The sequence below is a fragment of the Diadema antillarum genome, unplaced genomic scaffold (assembly GCF_040938485.1).
Source record: "Diadema antillarum isolate AM-2024a unplaced genomic scaffold, OU_Dant_1.0 scf00000099, whole genome shotgun sequence".
In the NCBI taxonomy this organism is placed as follows: domain Eukaryota; kingdom Metazoa; phylum Echinodermata; class Echinoidea; order Diadematoida; family Diadematidae; genus Diadema; species Diadema antillarum.
This window is the reverse complement of record NW_027270988.1, coordinates 3,390,951-3,409,234: the sequence shown is the minus strand read 5'-3', so window position 1 is coordinate 3,409,234 and position 18,284 is coordinate 3,390,951. Positions and strand designations below refer to the sequence as shown.

Genomic DNA, 18,284 nt, shown 5'->3' with positions numbered 1-18,284 from the left:
ATAACTCAATGACTTTGTTAATACCGAAAAATGAAAAAAAATACGACAAAATGTTTTATTCAAATATTTCCATATGGAAAGAGAGAGTCAAGTGGGAAATACAATATAGATGATCAATGCAGAGACGGCATGCATTTTATTCCCCCACAGAACAGAGATCAATAGTAGAGTGGTAAAGGCAGCAGTATGTTGTTATGTTGAAATGCGATATGAACGGAAAATGCGTAGTAGTCAGACTCATGTACATACACATTCGCAGCCAGGATCTGAGCATCTGCGTGTGCGGGGTTTTCTACGTGTATATCTACTTCTGGATGGTCAGCGACCTCATCTACCTCCCGATTGACGAGGTTTTCTATGCCGCCACCGCCGCCGCCATTTACAACATCTGCCGCAAGGGCAACAGTCAGCTCTACAACGCACACACAGATCAACAAGCAAGGAAAGTGTTAGTATTGAAAGCATGGCTGCTCTAACCAATGGTACATGACCATTCAGTTCTATCTGATTGGTATGCAAGGGCAATGGAGTTAGACACATGTTGGAAAACAGTTTTTGAAGGATAACTGCATAAAACTTGAGAAAACTACAGCATGACCAAAACATACAAGTAATTGATATCATAAAGATTTTGAGTAGACGTCAGCTTGAGATACATTATACCTGACAGCACAGTCTACTGTACAACTGTATTTTATGGATTTATTAAAGCAAACACCATAAAAGAATACCCTCAATACTTTATTTTGTTTGATCAGTATTTTGGGTTTCACAGAAGTCACCTCCATGTAGTGCAAACAATCACAAACCAAAATAAACAGAAAAATACCACATACACACACGTAAAGAGTTGAATACATGATAAGTAACCATGGGAACGGATGGAAACAAGAAGCGCACTGACAGATCACCACTCTGTAGATTCTACTAATAGACCTACATTTGTACGTCTGTGCCTACAAAGCTTGTCAGTTGATGAAACATCATCATTCAATGATACTTGGCAGACAGAGAGGGATGCATACAATCATGGACAATGTATTTCCAGTTATTATAATAATGTTCAATCACTTTAAGGCTAAAGAGGTAGTACATAAAAGAGAGATAAGCAAATTGCATAATAGTTGTCAGTGATTTGCTACATGATAGAAATGTGTGTAACCTATATGTTAATACAAGATGTCATGTAGTACAAATGATCACTGTATACAAAGGCACTAACTGTATTTCAGCAAAGCAATTATGTTACTAGTACTAGTAGTTTAGTTTCATTCTTTAATAGGCAAACATGAATAAATAAAATAAATATCTTTGAAACATATCTAGGAAGAAGCCTAATACTGTGAGAAAAGTTACATTCTAACTCCTAAAATGTGGATGTTAATATACACTGTATGGATTAAATGGCATGAAGTTATAACATGCACTGTTGATCAAATACATTTGTCTTCAAAGGTATGAGACTAATCATTGTTATTTCGCAATTATATTGGGATCCTGAAATTTAAAGAAATGCACATACCTTCATGATTATAGCTCTAGAAAGAAGCGTTACAAGCTGCACATGTGACATCTTGTTTAAACACCTGAACATATTACATTGACCACAAAAACACAGCAGGAGTAGGAATATAGCAGGATGTGAGTGCAAGTGACTAGAACTGCACAGCTAAAATCAAAACACACTGAAGTTAACCATGTATGCAGGTCAATAAAAGATTGACTTACTATAACTGAATATAATTGTTTATAATTAGTGTTCACAAGTATAATTTCATTGATTTCTCATAACTGAAAATGACTGTTTTTGTACAGGAGTATTCGTATATTCATGAACATGTTTCATAACCCTTTGAAAAGCAAAATATAAAACAAACAAAAGCATGCATGAATGGACTATGATACAAAATTAAAGTACTGATATGACACTGCATACAGTTGTACAGACTTGTAGTTGTAACCTGCACTTCTGCACAGTCTTGATGTGGCACACACTCATAAACATTCTGAATGTGTGTCACTCACAGGGATTAGATTTTAAACTATCTAATGTTGCACTGTGATATGGTCTAAAATAGAATGGGATCAATTTATGGCAAAAATAGAGTGACAACGTTACTTATTGTACACATATTTCAGACCTAATATAGCTATAAACACACACTTTAGGAATATATTGTAGAGATCGACCATCCATCACTACACTGTCGATTACAAAGTATTTATTTTCTACACCACACATAATGTTGGGGATGCTGTGTGTTGGGCAAACTGGGAGTGTTGATCAATGATAATATTGGTCCTTAAACATGATCTCAATTCTAAAGCTGTATTCCACCCACATCAAGTGGACAAGAGCACAGAACTACTTAACCCTAAAAAGACTGGGGGGGGGGGGGCCTAAAAGGTCCCCCCTCAACATTTTGCGCGATTACTCTGCAACACGCAATGCTCTCACCGCGATGCTCTATGACTTTTTTCTTTCGAGTTTCCCGCACATTTTGACACCAAATTTGAGACGCCCGGGGGTACGGTTCTGAGGTTACATAACTTTTTGTACATGCACGTGAGGCCGAAAATGGCTCAAAAATGTGATTTTGTGTACAAAGTCAATGCAAATTGCGTTTTTTCACATGGTTCATATAAATATGCTTATTTTTACTCTAAATGGCTAAAATTAATTTGTTTTAGGTGTATTATGCTTCAAAAAGTGTCTGCCACAAATTTTGTTAAAAAAACAACAAAAACAAAAGGTCGAAAAAAAACCCAAAGAAATACATAAGAAATTCATAAAACAATAAAATAAATAAGAAATTAATTTTGATACCAAATTTTTTTCAAGTACATTTGTTAAGAATGCCACAAAGAATAATTAGACCATAAATGAGCACTTTTGGAGCTTTATTTACTAATTTAGATCAGAGTCTGATTTCTCGCATAAATTAGCATAATTAATCAAAATAAAATAAAAGAAGACTATTTTGGAAACTTTGAATATACGATCTTGTAGATTACATCGCACACTACCATTGTGCAAATTTCCGCGGCGATCACGCGATCCACGGCCGAGATCTTAAGGGGGGGCCCTTTAGGCCCCCCCGTCTTTCGAGCTACCAAAATAGCCCAGTCTTTTTAGGGTTAAACTTTTGTTTCTTTCTTGTTTTGCGTAGATGCTCTTTGCACCAAGAACAAACTGATGAGGCCGGTGAGGAAAGCTGACAGAGTTTAATGATCAGTCAGATCAATCACAACTTTACTTTTGAACAGCGCCCTCATTTGTTTGTAGTAACACGATCCAGGGATTAAAACCTGTTGGTCACTTGACGGTACATTACAGCAATATTTGCAACACGGCATATAAAATATAAAGTAATGTTTAAGATTTGCATCCACTGTATAACATACTGTAAAACGAGGAATGTTCACATGCATTTTAATTTTGAGAATTTCTGGCGAGCCAAGATTCGCAAAATTAAAATGCAAGCGAAAGTTCTTGTTTTTACACTATATGCATTGAATGTTAGAGGCAACTTGCGAAAATTTCATGCCGCGAAAAAGGCCATTGGCCCTAATTCAAGAAAATTTCAGGCTGCTAAACCATTGTGTTTTACAGTAAAAGCAGCGAAGTAATTTTCTCTACCAATATGCTATAGAAATACAGTACGCCAGGCATGGGCAGACACACAGAGGGTATAGGGTAAACCTCTCTCACACACATACACACACACACTCAGGACAAAAAGAAAAAAAAAAGAAGAGAAAGGTTACCTCACACTGTCATAACCTATAATCCAAGGGTATCATTTGGGGACCGAAGGAACAGTTTGGTGTGTACAAGGATCACAAAGAACATGTGATAACCTTGAGTGGGTTGTGCACCCTGGGACTTTACAGAGACTCTGCCTTATAGGTAATAATGTGACTAAGCAATGAGTCACTCATCAACTCACAATAAATGCAAGGCTTCTGAAGAGGATTTGACCCGAGAGAGGTCAACTGTTAAAATGAATCAGAGTATGTTTTAATCAAAGTGCGTATGAAAGTGTGCTTTTTGAGGATGTTTCTAAAACCTGTTGAGGACTAGTCCCGAGTATAGTCAGGCAGGTGTCTATGGGAGATGCGTGTTGTAACAAAATCAGCCCGTGTCCTCAACAGCTTTTAAGATCTCCAATCAAACTCAGCCAGAGTCACCAGATTACAGTAGCTTGGCACAGATGTTATTTGAATTGAAACATGTACACCCTCAACAACATGCACTGCCAATCAGTTGCCCTCCCCCCTCCCTCCACCCCCCCCCCAAAAAAAAATGGTTTAAGCAGGATTACAGGTGGCAATCCACCCCTCAAAATGATTGATTTGTTCCAAAAATCTGCATACCACAAAGCTGTCTGTATCCAAGCAGATGCCAACCTCTTGCCCCAATAATGTCTGCGAAATCTATTAACCTTTCAAGGGAATCATTAGTTACGTTCAGACGGGAGCCCTTAACCTCGAAGTTTCCTAACTTCGAGGTTAGAGCTTGTAGTTAGGGACCGTGAAGACGCACTCGTAGTTAGCAAACCTCGAGGTTTGCTCGATGTTTCGAGCCACGAGAAATCTTATGGTTAGCGCTCTAACCACGAGCCGCGGGGGGTCCCCACTCATAGTTAAGCACCGTGTGGACACAAAAAACAACGAACTCGAAGTTAAGAGTGACCTCGCCGTAAACTCCAGCCCCCCACAATTTCCCTCTGCTTCCGGGTCAACCTCCCAAACGTACACCACAAATACACTACACGTGAAAAACCTATGACGCACGACACAACAACATCATCTTTTCTTCCCATGCGCTTGATCTCTGAAACTGAACACGTCGAACTCGCTACTGTATTCTATATTCTTCTCCGACGCTAAAAAAGAAATGTTTTCTACGAATATCTTCATAAAGGCATAAAGTCATCAGTGCAGTGCTATCTCTGCATATTATGACAGAGAAAAAGAGTACCAGTACCTGTAAGCGAGTCCGACAGGGTTGGACTAAGGAATAAATAGACGCCTTGTTAGCAGTGTGGGCTTAAATTTCCGGTTTTGTGGTTTTAACATCGCGTGGGACCCATTCGTAGTTACGGGGGGCAGAAGCTTAACCTCGAAGTTTCGTAACCTCGAGGTTACGATTCGTCGTGTGGACACACGTCGTAGTTAGGGGGCAAGAGCTAAACCTCGAGGTTTCCTAACCTCGAGGTTAGGGCCTGCCGTCTGAACGTAACTATTACTGCTGGAGGTAATGGGTTAGATGTATGCACGATAATGAAAAATACATTCATTTATAGCCCTTTCTGCTCTAGGAACTTTGAACAGCGTGTACAATTTATGGGGTTACTCCGCCAAGCAGCACTCAAAAGGTGAAAAAACACTAAATATATCCTACAGTTTTATACCCTTCTGCACCTCAAACCACTTGCATACTGAAAGTATAGAGTGTTTATGCCTTTCTACTAATCACTGACAAATGTGCAACTTGTACGGAAACAAGCAGCATAGTGAGGTGCCTGCACCTCGTCAGGGGCCCTAATACCGCCACCCTGCTTAAAATTGTTACAAGCGCACTGAACAAAAATGAGCTCGGGACTGTGTTCAGTATGCTTGAAACTTGGCAGGGTTACCACAACCAAGCATACTCTGGTTAAAACCAAAAAGTTTTTTTTTTTGTGAAAATATCAAATTTATAATTTATATAATTAGGAATATGTGTTATAAGTATTATCACAGTCACCTGCATGCATCTTTTATGTGTTATGTCTATGGGAGTATCACGGTCACCCGCACACGTCTTTTACGTGCTTTGTCTATGGGAGCGCTGGTGATGAGTTGCGGGCCCCTTCCTTAGGGCGGCACAACCATTCCACATCGTTCGCGTTTGGTGACGATAGCTGAAAATTTCCGATATCGATCGGTGAGCTTATGGTTTTATTGGATTCTTGAGCATTATTCCTGTATGTGAGTGGGATTTCAAAGAATTTCAGTGATGAAATGTGATTCAAACATGCATAACAGTAACTATGAAGTGGTGCAGGTCACTGAACTTTACATGTACAATGTATTATGAATAGGAATGCCTTCCTTCTAGCATTGTATGAAGGCTTTTTTTCTTTCTCCCCCCCCCCCCATGTTTCTCTGTCTCTCTTCTTACCTTCTACTATCTTGTGATACGAGAAGTGAAGATAAAGAAGGAAGAGCAGGTGTAATGAGGCCACGACCCCTGCGATGACAAGCTTCTGGGATTTAGCTGTTGTTCTTGAGATATAAACCATAACCTGAAAATGGGAGAAGTTTTAAATACAAGAACAGACAGCCGATTATGACATTGCATTCCTAATTTGTTCTTTTCTATCTAAACTGTGTGGACATAAAAAAACAAAGTGAAATACATTTGCATAACTATCAATGAGATTGTCAATTTGAATCAAACTATTCATGATTGTTTAGTTTGTTTCTCTTTCTTACTCCAGGTATTTCACCTGTCAGCAACATGTTCTGCAACCAAAAACAGGCAATAGCATATGGACATTATATGACTGTAATGAAAGAAACTTTTTACTCTTTGTAACCAAACACAGAGAATGGCATGAAATTAAATTTTGCCTCACATGTCTCTGGTTAGAACCAGAGACTTATATGAGGCAGAGCATACTTGGTTCACATTTTTGATTAAAAATTTAAATGAGAGAAGGAAATCGGCATCCTGGCGGTGGCCACACAGACAGTTAAAATGTAGCAGCCTTGGTACCGCAAGAATTACCAATAGTGGGTATCAGAGCTAACGAACGAGTCCTGCATACCCATAATTATATTTTGGGAGAGTTGACTGTTTGTATCGGTGACATCATTTCACAATCGTGTACTATATGTAAAATGTAAAGAAAAAAAATAGTAAAAAATAAAATGTGAATGTCAGACCATGTGAACATTCTGAAATAGTTGAAAATATGTATACAGTCATGTGAAGCACTTTCAAGCAATCACAAGCAGTTCATTATTAGAGTAGAAGCTCATCTGTATTTGAAATTGACCGTCATGTGACAAGACAAAGACAGATTATTCCGCTGATGAAGGCTGTGGTGTCAACAGCTGAAAATACTGGAGGTAAATATTGTGTATTGAGACAGGGTGGTCCACAACTTGAAATTTTAGCATGTTGCAAGCTCAGAATCTGAGAATATTGCAGAAATTGAATACGCGCGGAGCACACACGATGAGTACGTAGTACACAATATTTTGCTGCTTATCTCTCTTTGTGCTGCTTACATTCAGTGTTCTCTCTCATGTTTTGCACACAAATATCTAGTACCTGGTAGTTTGATGTTTATATGTTCTTAACTTTGTAATGTTAATGTTATTAACTTTTACTTTGAGCTTGTTGCAAATTCTTGAGGATGTTGCATAGCATGTTGCTGGCTTTTTAGAATGTTGCACAAGAATTTTAGCATGTTGCAGCGACATGCTAAAACCCCTCATGGACCACCCTGTTGAGATCAAAAGTTTAACACCAATTTCAGTAGGAGATAAATTGTTGAATCCAAAATATGTCCAAACCTGATGAGCGTAAAGATACAGCACCTACATAAAGCATGAAAACAGAGAGGCCTTTCCTGAGACTGGGAGGATTAATAGATGATACTATAACGCTTGCAAGATGTACTCACCATTTTAGCAGCCGAGAGACCCCCAAGAACGCCCCATAAGGCGTAGAAAAGGGTGTGTGAGTGCAGGCTGTGCAGTGCTGTGCCCATGAATAGGACTAGGCAGTAGGAGAACATGGCATAACCCTGTACAATGTCAGAACAAGATAAAGCCATGATACATGAAAGTGGGGTAAAAAGGGGTATAATGAGTATATATACAATGCAAATATTCTGGCAAGTTTTTATGCATTACAGAATAACAATAGCAGCTACTCTGTATTCAATTGATATTGGCATATGTAAGATTATCTTTTATCTTGAAAAAAAACAAACCTAAACAAACAAGAAATATACCAAAACAAAAGTAAACACTTGTCTTAAATGAAAATAAGAAAATCTTATGGGTCACAAAACAGGGTCACAAAACAAAATCAATATTAAATAAAAACAGTATGACTCGGCAGCAACTGATACAACAGTACAATTTCATTCAGCTTGACTAGATGTATGGCCAAAGAATATTTAAACCCAGAAGGCACACCAACTTTACACCAATCAGCCACAAAGAACAGTGAGTTTCAATTTAACATACATGTAATTATAGCAAGAGGGATGGTGGAACAACTAGCCTACGATCTGTTGAGATTGTAAGCTACATGTAGAAGGCTGGAATGTATTCATCACTGAGATACAATAGTTGTGGGTATGAACTGTACAGTGTAGTACTATGACCAGCAAAGGAAGATCAATGAGTTATGAAACAAAGGTGGTACAGTGTGAATAGCTAGGAGGATGAATGAGTTATTTAAACAAAGGAGGGAACTGCTACCCTTCTTGAATAGAGGATTTAGTGGCACTGACTGGAGAGTGACTTAAAGATGGAAAGCCAACTTAAAGTGGCTGATTGTGTTTTACCTTACTCTGAAGTTTGCTTTTTGTGATGCTGCACAAAGATCCCAAACATGTCAGACAATTTTATTGTAAAAATGCTTTGTATTATGTTCCCCCCCCCCCCCCCCTTACCATTCAAGGTCAGTTTTTCTAAACAAAGCTTTCGAATGGTGGACAGGAAATCTTTAGTATGACACAGGAAATGAGTACAATGGGATAGTGGGGGCAAGATTGTATTCATGTATTATTAAAGGTTGATACTCAAGTCAGGAGTTCTCTCTCCCCAAGCCCTGTGAGGTGGAAGGACATGTTTCTCTTAGACCTGCTGTACTTCAATACTTTTGTTGTGGAGAAACTCGGCTTTTTGCAGCTACAAGAAGTTCCATCCTCGCAAAACTACGTTAAAGACCATCATCCATCATTTTGGAGTTGATTAGATGCTTTTTATTGGTATTTCATGTATGCTTTGCTGTATATTCAGAACCAACTCTAATGTTGGTTGATCCAGGGGAGAGTCAAATGACTACTTGGTACTTTGCAGAGCCAGCATGCAACTTGTAGAATTTGGAGCAAGCTTGCAGTAAACTTTATTTGGACAGTACGAGACACCCCACCCCCCCCCCCCCCCCCCCCCACTGCCAATCAACTCAAGGCTGAGATGTCTTCTAGCAATCATTCATTGACCCTCACCATTTCACTGACTGAGTGCGCCAACGATATTTGCTTGTAAACCTGTTGCAGCCTCAACAACGAGGACCGCAAACTTGAGCATTTTGCATGTCTATGAGGGACCCCATCCCTGTAAGGGATAATTCAGAGTTGAAAAAAAAAAAAAGGTAAGTATACTTTCACTTCTGACTATCTTTTGTATCATTACTCTGGAGTTTGAAAAAAGTAGGACTTTGTGAGATACTGGGCGAGCAAACTGGCTACAAATTATGCCGTTATACTGGTTCCGTTGGTTTAACTTGAATACACACTAAAACCATGAAGGTGTCTGATAAAATTCAGTGTATACTGCATTGTGCTCGTTGCTGCTTTAATGCCCACGTATTTGGGTTGTTCAATCTTGAGTGAATGTTTTATGTAATTAATCTTTATGCATGATGTTTAATGAAATTATGTATTTGGGCTTAGAAAGAGCCATCCTAACTAGTGACTTTTATTCTACACCCCCTATAAAATGCATGCAAGCCAGATACAAAGCAAATGTAGATCTATGTGATCTCTGTCAAAAGAGAAGTATACGTGCAAAAATATTTTAAAGTGTAGCAAAAAAAGCTGCTGAAAACTGCTTATCCAATAGTGGCGAGCCAATGGAGTAAAATGGAGTGAAAAGGGGCCTGAGCTTTCGATCCACAGCAGAATCTCAGTCAGAGGCAAAATGACAAACAGGCAGGGAAAGCAATCACATATAGGACTTCACACAACAAAAACAGTCAGGGACAGGCTGGGTACACAGAACAAAGAAAACAAAGGAGAGGGTAGGAGGTCATGGGCAAGGAGCCCTACAGGTAAAGGGAGGGGGATTAGAGCAGGAGGGTGGACAGACAAAAGGCAGAGGAGGGTCAGTGATGATCCTTAGGACCAAGGGGGCAACCACTGAAGGAAAAGGATGAATAGGGAGGCAACATCAAAGAAGATAAGGAACAACAGAGGGATAAAGAAAGGAAAAGAGTGAAATAGCAACAGCATGGGGAAGGGGGGGGGGGGGGGGGGGGGGCTGAGCAAACAGTGAGCCCTGAAAAGGTGTACCAGGAGGAGGCAAGAAAATGAAGGTAATCAAACATATCAAAGTATATATACACACACAGGAATGAAAATAATGATAATAAATTACAATAACAGTGCAAAAATATTGATAAACACTCACACATGGGAGCTGAAAAAGTCAGTTTAAACACTTGTCATTGATAACATGACTCACATTAAGATCCTGTTATGGTAAGAGTTGATTAAAATACTCACTGTCAATGATAGAACTTGAAGGAAGGTAATAAAAGTATTGCAGACATAGGAAGTGGTGTAGTAAATGAGGGATCCAAGTAGCCAGTAGCCAAAACAGACGCCAACTGCCGAGCCCATCAAGGTACCTTCTTTCTGTTGTAAGAAATGTTTGAAAATAGGGACAATGTATGTTTATACAAAGAATTCATCCTGTGGAAAAATGATGTTTTTTATTCTTATTCTAGCCAGGCTTAGAAAAACAAAGCAGAACATAAAGTCTGCACATGCAACATTAATCTGAGCCCATCATAGCATAATTTGCCCTAGTCTTTCATAGAGAAAACAATATGTACAAATAATGTAAGAACTTGTATGGCAGGTGCACTGCATCTCCCATAATGTCACAAACTTACACCTGTGCATTATTTGGTTTATAAATGGGTCCATGAACAAGCTTTTAGTATGATCTCAGCTGATACAACTTTGTACTTCAACACAATTGGGCTGCGCTTTTATTAAAGATTGGTCCTACAGATGATTGAACATGTCGTGAAGATTGTTTGGATTCATGCTGTATTAACGTCCCAGTGACATTATACGTACAGTAGCACACATACTCTGTACCCTTTGCACATTAACTACACACGGATGGCCGACACTGCTAGGATAGCAGCTACACCAAGCAATCGCCAATTGTACTACAGGTTAACACATAATGCCGATATGATTTTTCGTTGTTCACTTTACACTGCACATCCGTGCATGTTAGTAAGAAAATATTTCAGAGTGCACACATGACTCACTTCAGGGCTTCTGATTGGCTACTCTGATTTCTTGAACCCATTTTCTAATAACAATGAATGGTGTTGTCCGAATCAAGTTCCGTTACTTACCACAGTATGCCCCGAGTCTTTCATTCCATACAGCAATACAGCTATGAGGGTGAATACATTCATCAAGGGCCCATAGAGCTCACCAACAACTTTCTGTATCAAACAAGCAGACATTCAAATAGATATATCACTGGGGTCAATAGTAAGAAGAAGAAGAAGAAGAAGAAGAAAAAAAGATCAGTACTATAATTATAGTTTGTAAGGTTAACTCATTAAAAGAAAACAAACAAACAAACAAGGAAAAGTAGAAATTACGCGGTGCGTAATATATGTCCCCGCCGGAAGTAGCATTTTGTAGCAAAATGTACAATATAGGTCAAAAATCAAGGTCAAAGGTCAAAGAAGTCAAAGGTCAAAATTCTGTGTGGAAGTTTTGAAGCCCTCACCTAGTGCCATCACATAAAGCAAACGGAATCGCAATTGGGTTAGAAATGGCGAAGGAGTAGCATTTTGTAGCAAAATGTACAATATAGGTCAAAGGTCACGACTGAAATTCTGTGTAGAAGTTTCAAAGCTCCCATGTAGTGCTATCATATAAAGCAAACAGAATCAAAATTGGCTCACAAATGACAGAGAAGTAGCAAATTTAAGATTTTGATCACACACGGACGCACACATGGACGGACACACGGACACACACACGTACGGAGCCCGTTTCATAGTCCCCCGCTCGAACTCGTTCGGCGGGGACAACAAACTTTTTTGGGGAAAAATGGACTCATCCTTATTTTTTTGTATTGGAATTATGTTGAACCTCAGAATTGGAAAAACAAGAAAATATACACATACTTTGAACTTTGGGATGGGAGAAGGTACCTTTTTTTGTGTAACTAAATGCTTTAGAAAAAGGGGGTCTGTTACATACATGTTAAGTACAACCCTACCTCAGCACCCAATATGTAGCTTATTAACCAGAAAAAGCTGAAGTACAGAAGACCCCCCCCCCCCCCCCCCCCACAAAAAAAAAGAAAAAAAATAATGAAAGGGAGAATATAAAACTGTGAAGATAATGGTTCTACTTACTTGTGGATTGCCAGTCAGTTTTCTTGGAACCAGAGAAAACAATAACCTGCAGGGTAAAGCAAAAATATGTATCTGATAGTTGTAAAATATAAAACATATCCTACAAGTATATTTGCTCAATAAACAATGAACATTTGAACTGTACATTATGAGTTCCAATATATGAATATCTATAACACTAGACACCTCATGTATTTTTTTTTGTCCTTTCTTCGCAAACTAACAAAAGACTTGGGTTTCTCAGCACTTAGAACAAGAAAATACTTCAAAACTGCTTGGAATTATCAATGGTTTTGCAACAATAACTATGGCATTGGTGGCAGAGTTGTCATTGCTGTAGTATTTGCTATTATGGTAACATTTGATACAGTGTATGAAAATTTGTCTGTGTGTAATGAAGGTCTTCATTTATAGGAAGTTGTGAATTGAAATTGAGAAACTAAGATTTCAAGCAAAATAACATCTAGATGGGACACACCCTAATGATTAATGCACCCGAGTCTCAGACATTAAACTGGGTCCGTCTTTGGAAAGAGGGGCAGCATACAGTGTAGTCTAGAGGTACAATGTACATGTACACATAGCATTTTTCATGCTTGCCAGAAAGACAGCGAGAGGAAACTGCCAGGGTATTTTACATACATACACATACTGCCAGTACTTTGGCCCTTTTTCAGAGTCTGGCTTTTTTTCAGTCAAAATATGAATCAAATGTATAAAGTTATATCAAATAGTAAGAAAATAAAGACACAAAAATGTTTAACAACCAAAAAAGTAATCATCTGTATGGTCTTTTCCAAAATTGCAGATGTACCGGTACAGAACTTGTTCAAGTGCTTCTCACATGGTAAATTCACGTAACCAGGGATGAAAATTTACCTTGCTACCACCACTTTTGGTTCCACATCGAAATATGGACGAAGAATGTCAATGTTGCCATAGATGTCAAAGGCCTTTCTAGCCTGTTGCTTGCCGGCTTGCCACACCTAGAAAATTTGGGTCCAGTAAGAATCAAGAATCAAGAATCAAGAATCAAGAATCAAGAATCAAGAATCAAGAATCAAGAATCAAGAATCAAGAATCAAGAATCAAGAATCAAGAATCAAGAATCAAGAATCAAGAATCAAGAATCAAGAATCAAAAGAATCAAGAATCAAGAATCAAGAATCAAGAATCAAGAATCAAGAATCAAGAATCAATCAAGAATCAAGAATCAAGAATCAAGAATCAAGAATCAAGAATCAAGAATCAAGAATCAAGAATCAAGAATCAAGAATCAAGAATCAAGAATCAAGAATCAAGAACCATTGCAACAGTATGAATAGCTTTAATCTGGAACAACTACATGATGCAAGTAGGTCAATATTATCGGATACACTATATATAAGATACAACAATGATGCTGATGATATTAGAAAAAGTTATTACCATTATCATAAAGATAACAATATTCAAGACAAAGTATTTCTTTATCTCTTGACACCAAAGTTGTAAAGAACACATTACCAGTAGGATTCATAGTACAGTGCACTCCCATAATAATAAACACGGTTATAACGAAATTCCAGTTATAACGAAGTAAAAATTCGGGCCGTAACGTTATCCACTTTATGTATTTTTATTGGTTATTCGTTCGTTATAAATAACAAAATTCGATACAACGAAAGAAAACTGCCGGTCCCGAGTACTTCGTTATAATGGGAGTCCACTGTAATGCATGACCTATTCAATTCTAACCCACAAAATAAGGCAATATGAATACACTTTGAACGGCAGGACAGATGTTCTGCATGGATTGGAAATCAGACACATGCACACATCAGTATATGGTCTGAAGTTTTCAAAAGTTTCAAAACAAACGCAGCAACTGATTGGTTCTCGCAAGAGGCGATACCTTTACACCACATTCACGGCCAATTCTGATTGGTCAACACAAAGCTGACACCAAACCCACCGTGTCTGCCATCTGGCTCCTCATGGCGTCCATGAAGGTAGCGTTGCCTGTCTGGCTGTCCCCACCGGAATTTTCGTCCCCCTCTGTCCCGTCCTCATTGGTCAGCTGTGGGGGCTGACGGACCAGGGACGGCACAGCATGGGAGAGGTCAGACTCTGACTCATCCAAGTAGTTTGCATCCGAGAGGTCTATCACTGCTGACGAATGCTGAGAGTATCATAGATAGAGGAAGGAAGAAAAATAATCTGTTATTTATAATATATAATATACATGTATATAACATGCAGACACAATTGACAGCGCTGGTCACAGTTTGGCTTGACAAAGATTTTGACACATTGATCATCAAAATGTGCAATTCTAGTCCATCTTATGTTTGGTGTAGTAATTAGACAGTGTACTTTAGTAAAACACACAGAAAGGTAATGGTTTGAATAATTAAGTCGTTTGTTTGTTGTTTTTTTCATTGCAATAGATTGACAAAGTGACCTTATGCAAATAAGTAGAAATTATTCATTGTTTGGTGTACAGTATAACCCATCTCAGCTCAGTTGCATCATGTACATGCAGCAATTGCACTTCTCATACTTTCAGTGAAAACAAGTGAAGAGTCACAAAATTACAAACTGACTAGTTTGATCAGGAAAGTATATTAAACATAGGGCATAGTCTCTGACTCACTTCCCCTTTGTACATGTATGACTATAGTTGTACAAATTGTATTTTAAGTTGACATCCGAATCTGTACATTGTATGTGTACCCTACTTTATAGGTCTACACTGCACACTGTATGTTTTTTTTAATAAATTTATTTAAGTTTTTCTTTTCAGAGAGTGTAGGCCTACATGTAAATGCAAATCTTCTTTATTTCATCACTTACATTGCCAATACTGGCTGAGTGAGTATGTTGTATGGTATGTAGCCTGACCAGACCGCTGTGCACAGCACAGCAGTCCGACATGTACATAGTGTTAAAACGTACGTAAACGACTGTCGCTTTTGACGGCAAGACCACAAAAATGTCTTTTATTTTGTTTGATTTTAACAGTAATACCACCCACCTATATCGTATGTTGCTGATGGTTGAGTTGAATTTGGTGTTTTGTTGGTATCCAAACCTTATTGTTGAATTTTTCGGAGTAGATTGTGCGATGATTCACAAAATAAACGAACAGCCACGAACGCTCAACCCGAGATACCGTGTTAGCATTTTACGTACGCCCGTGCGTTTCGTGTGTTACGTAAAGCTTGTCGTCTTCTACCATGTATTTCCGCGCGTGCTGCTCTCATGATATGACGTCACTCCGACTACCTCCGACTAACTACGTTGTAGCATAGGAGAGTGATTGCCATTCAATAACACGCAGAAGATGAGGAGTGAAGCAATATGGACGCTCACAGACCTGATTTTAAGGACGGATTTCGGTAGGTTTGTGACGTAATTAAAAAAAAATACGCATACCGATTATTGGATGATTATCATAGATTACGGGGATTCCTTATATTTTAGTTTTCCACGATTAAAAAAGATATTCATGAAGGAGTCGCACAACCACCACTGAAAAATGACAACGTCTGCGAAGGAGTAGACGTGCAGCCGCTGTCGCTTCGCGACAGCGGCTGCGTGTAGTTATATGGTATAAAGTAACATGTACAAGTGTACATTGTACTACTAGGCCCTCCAATGTACATACGTATGTACTGTATGTACCTCCCTAATTAAATGCATTGCTTATAGTATTCTACTCTAGATTTGCTTATAAAATACCACTTACCAGAAGATTTGAAATTTAATTGCCACTTTTGTCTCTCTCTCTCTCTCTCTCCCTCTCTCTCTCTCCACACAATGTACAAGTATGTTGTGTTTGTGCAGCTACTGTAGCAGTGGAGAATGACAGATGTAGTAACAAATGCAGGGCCTACATGAAGTGCCAGTATGGTACAACCGAAAAAAAGAAAGAATAGAAAAAGAAGAAGAAAGAACAAGAAAATAAGAGAAATTCTGTATGTGGTGCACCCCACCATCATTTTTGAGTGAGTATGCAACCTACAGAAAAACAATAACAACAAAACCAATAAATAAAGGTATCAGGTACACTCTTGTAGGAAAAACGGTTCACTGGGAGTGTTTAATATCAATTGTATGTGTGACCACTCATGAAAAGTAAAATGAAAACAAAACAGAATTCCGCATTTTGTACATGTAGTGTATGTACTGTAGACACTACAGAAACTTGTATTAAAAGACTACTATAGGCCCTACACATACAAAAGGCCTACTCTGTAGCTGTATGTAGATGGCATGACCACTATGAGTAGATCTATTAGTAACTTGTTAGTAGAGGATGGGCAATGTCTATTTGACACATGAATCATACACAAAAAAAACAACCAAACAATGATAATACAAAATTTTGATGTAATATGATAACAATGAAAAATGAAATTGAAAAAAAAAAAAAAAAAAAACACGCACACAAATCAATTAGAAAAGCACTCTGAGAGCGCAGACCTCCGCCAAGCAGCTAATTTACAATATCTTGCTCTTTCATAGCGACCTGTGATTTCCACTCCCTGAAAAATCGCCCGATTTCCCAATAAAGAAGCCTTTATTACGTCATAAACCCTTAGATGCGCGCCTCGCCCCAACAGAAACTAGAGCACGCACTTTAGTGCACTCATGAAAACTTAGAAAATACACAGCTTGAACTCCAAAGTTCATCGACCCCGCCGGCACTGCCACTGGCCTGTACCTGCCACAATATCGAAAATCCTTCATAAAATCCATAAAAATTTCTGGATTACTACTAAAAATTTAATCATTTGTTACTTGTGTCATTCTCAACCTTTCTTGCAAGTTTCATCCAAATCCCTGCGCAATTTTTAAAGTTATTTTGCACATAGAATCTATATGGACAAACAAACAAACCAACAAACCAACGGTAAATCAGCAATGCCAATGTCACGAAAACATGTCATAACCTCCTCCCTTGCCTTGGCGGAGGTAAACAAGAACAACAACCCCACCACGCCACAGGCACATCATGCATCACCAGGGCACCAGGCACCACACGCAGCGCAGGGGAATACACCGACAAAGACAGTCACAACAAATCATGCAAAAGAGAAGAGAGGGAGGAGAGATTAGAGAGAGAGAGAGAGAGAAAACCGTATACAACTTCTAGATGTCTATACAGACCTATACATAATAACATATTTACAAACTGTGTGTAAGCGCAGCTCAGCTCAGTGTGACATGACTGTGATGACGTGTACGCGCCACGCCACGCGTCTGAAGTTCGACTAAAGCCCACAGCGGATGGGGGAAAGCAGCGGAAAGAGTCGCCGACTGTCGGGGAGAACGACCGACAACTGTCGATAACAAACACGTACAACTCCAATGCCATGGGCCGGCATTCCCAACAACGTTAACTTTGGCAGCTTGGCACTCCAGTTAGTATTTATAGCATTGTATCAAATCACTGAGGTATAACTATACCATGAAAGACAGCACAGAAAACCATTTCTTCCTTCTTACTAATATCACTACAAATTCTTTCTGGATGTCCTTACTACTTACAACCACGAGAAAAAGCAGAAAATACAGACCATTTCGTCGTTCTTCGAGTACCAATCGGAAGTCGCCATGTTGACACATATTAGGCTCACTCCATATTTCATTGAAGATAATGATATGCTCAAGACAATCGAGCGAATTTCAACACTAATCATATGTAAATATAAATATTTTATCACTTTAAAATATTTACAGTGGATAAAATAAAAAGAAAAAATTATTCAAAAGTCCAATATATGTCTGATAACCTATTATTCTTTGTTGATCTGCTTCGCGCGAGGTTCGATAACACACAGCAATAGCTACAGTACAAGAGCACACACAATATGCACACATT

The 18,284-nt window shown here is 38.7% G+C and overlaps 1 protein-coding gene across 1 annotated transcript in view; it reads right to left on the bottom strand.

Annotated features, from left to right (window-relative positions):
- Window positions 1-18,018, bottom strand: part of LOC139718704 (protein YIPF3-like) — a 29,842-nt gene extending 11,824 nt beyond the window's left edge. Inside the window, exons 1-9 of the mRNA XM_071630166.1 lie at window positions 17,980-18,018; window positions 14,370-14,576; window positions 13,295-13,401; window positions 12,416-12,461; window positions 11,393-11,485; window positions 10,521-10,652; window positions 7,683-7,805; window positions 6,170-6,293; window positions 250-412 (exon numbers count right to left, since the gene is read on the bottom strand). Coding sequence (XP_071486267.1) covers window positions 250-412; window positions 6,170-6,293; window positions 7,683-7,805; window positions 10,521-10,652; window positions 11,393-11,485; window positions 12,416-12,461; window positions 13,295-13,401; window positions 14,370-14,576; window positions 17,980-18,018 — 1,034 coding nt within the window. The remainder of the gene's footprint in view (window positions 1-249; window positions 413-6,169; window positions 6,294-7,682; window positions 7,806-10,520; window positions 10,653-11,392; window positions 11,486-12,415; window positions 12,462-13,294; window positions 13,402-14,369; window positions 14,577-17,979) is intronic.
- Between the last annotated feature and the right edge of the window lie 266 nt (window positions 18,019-18,284).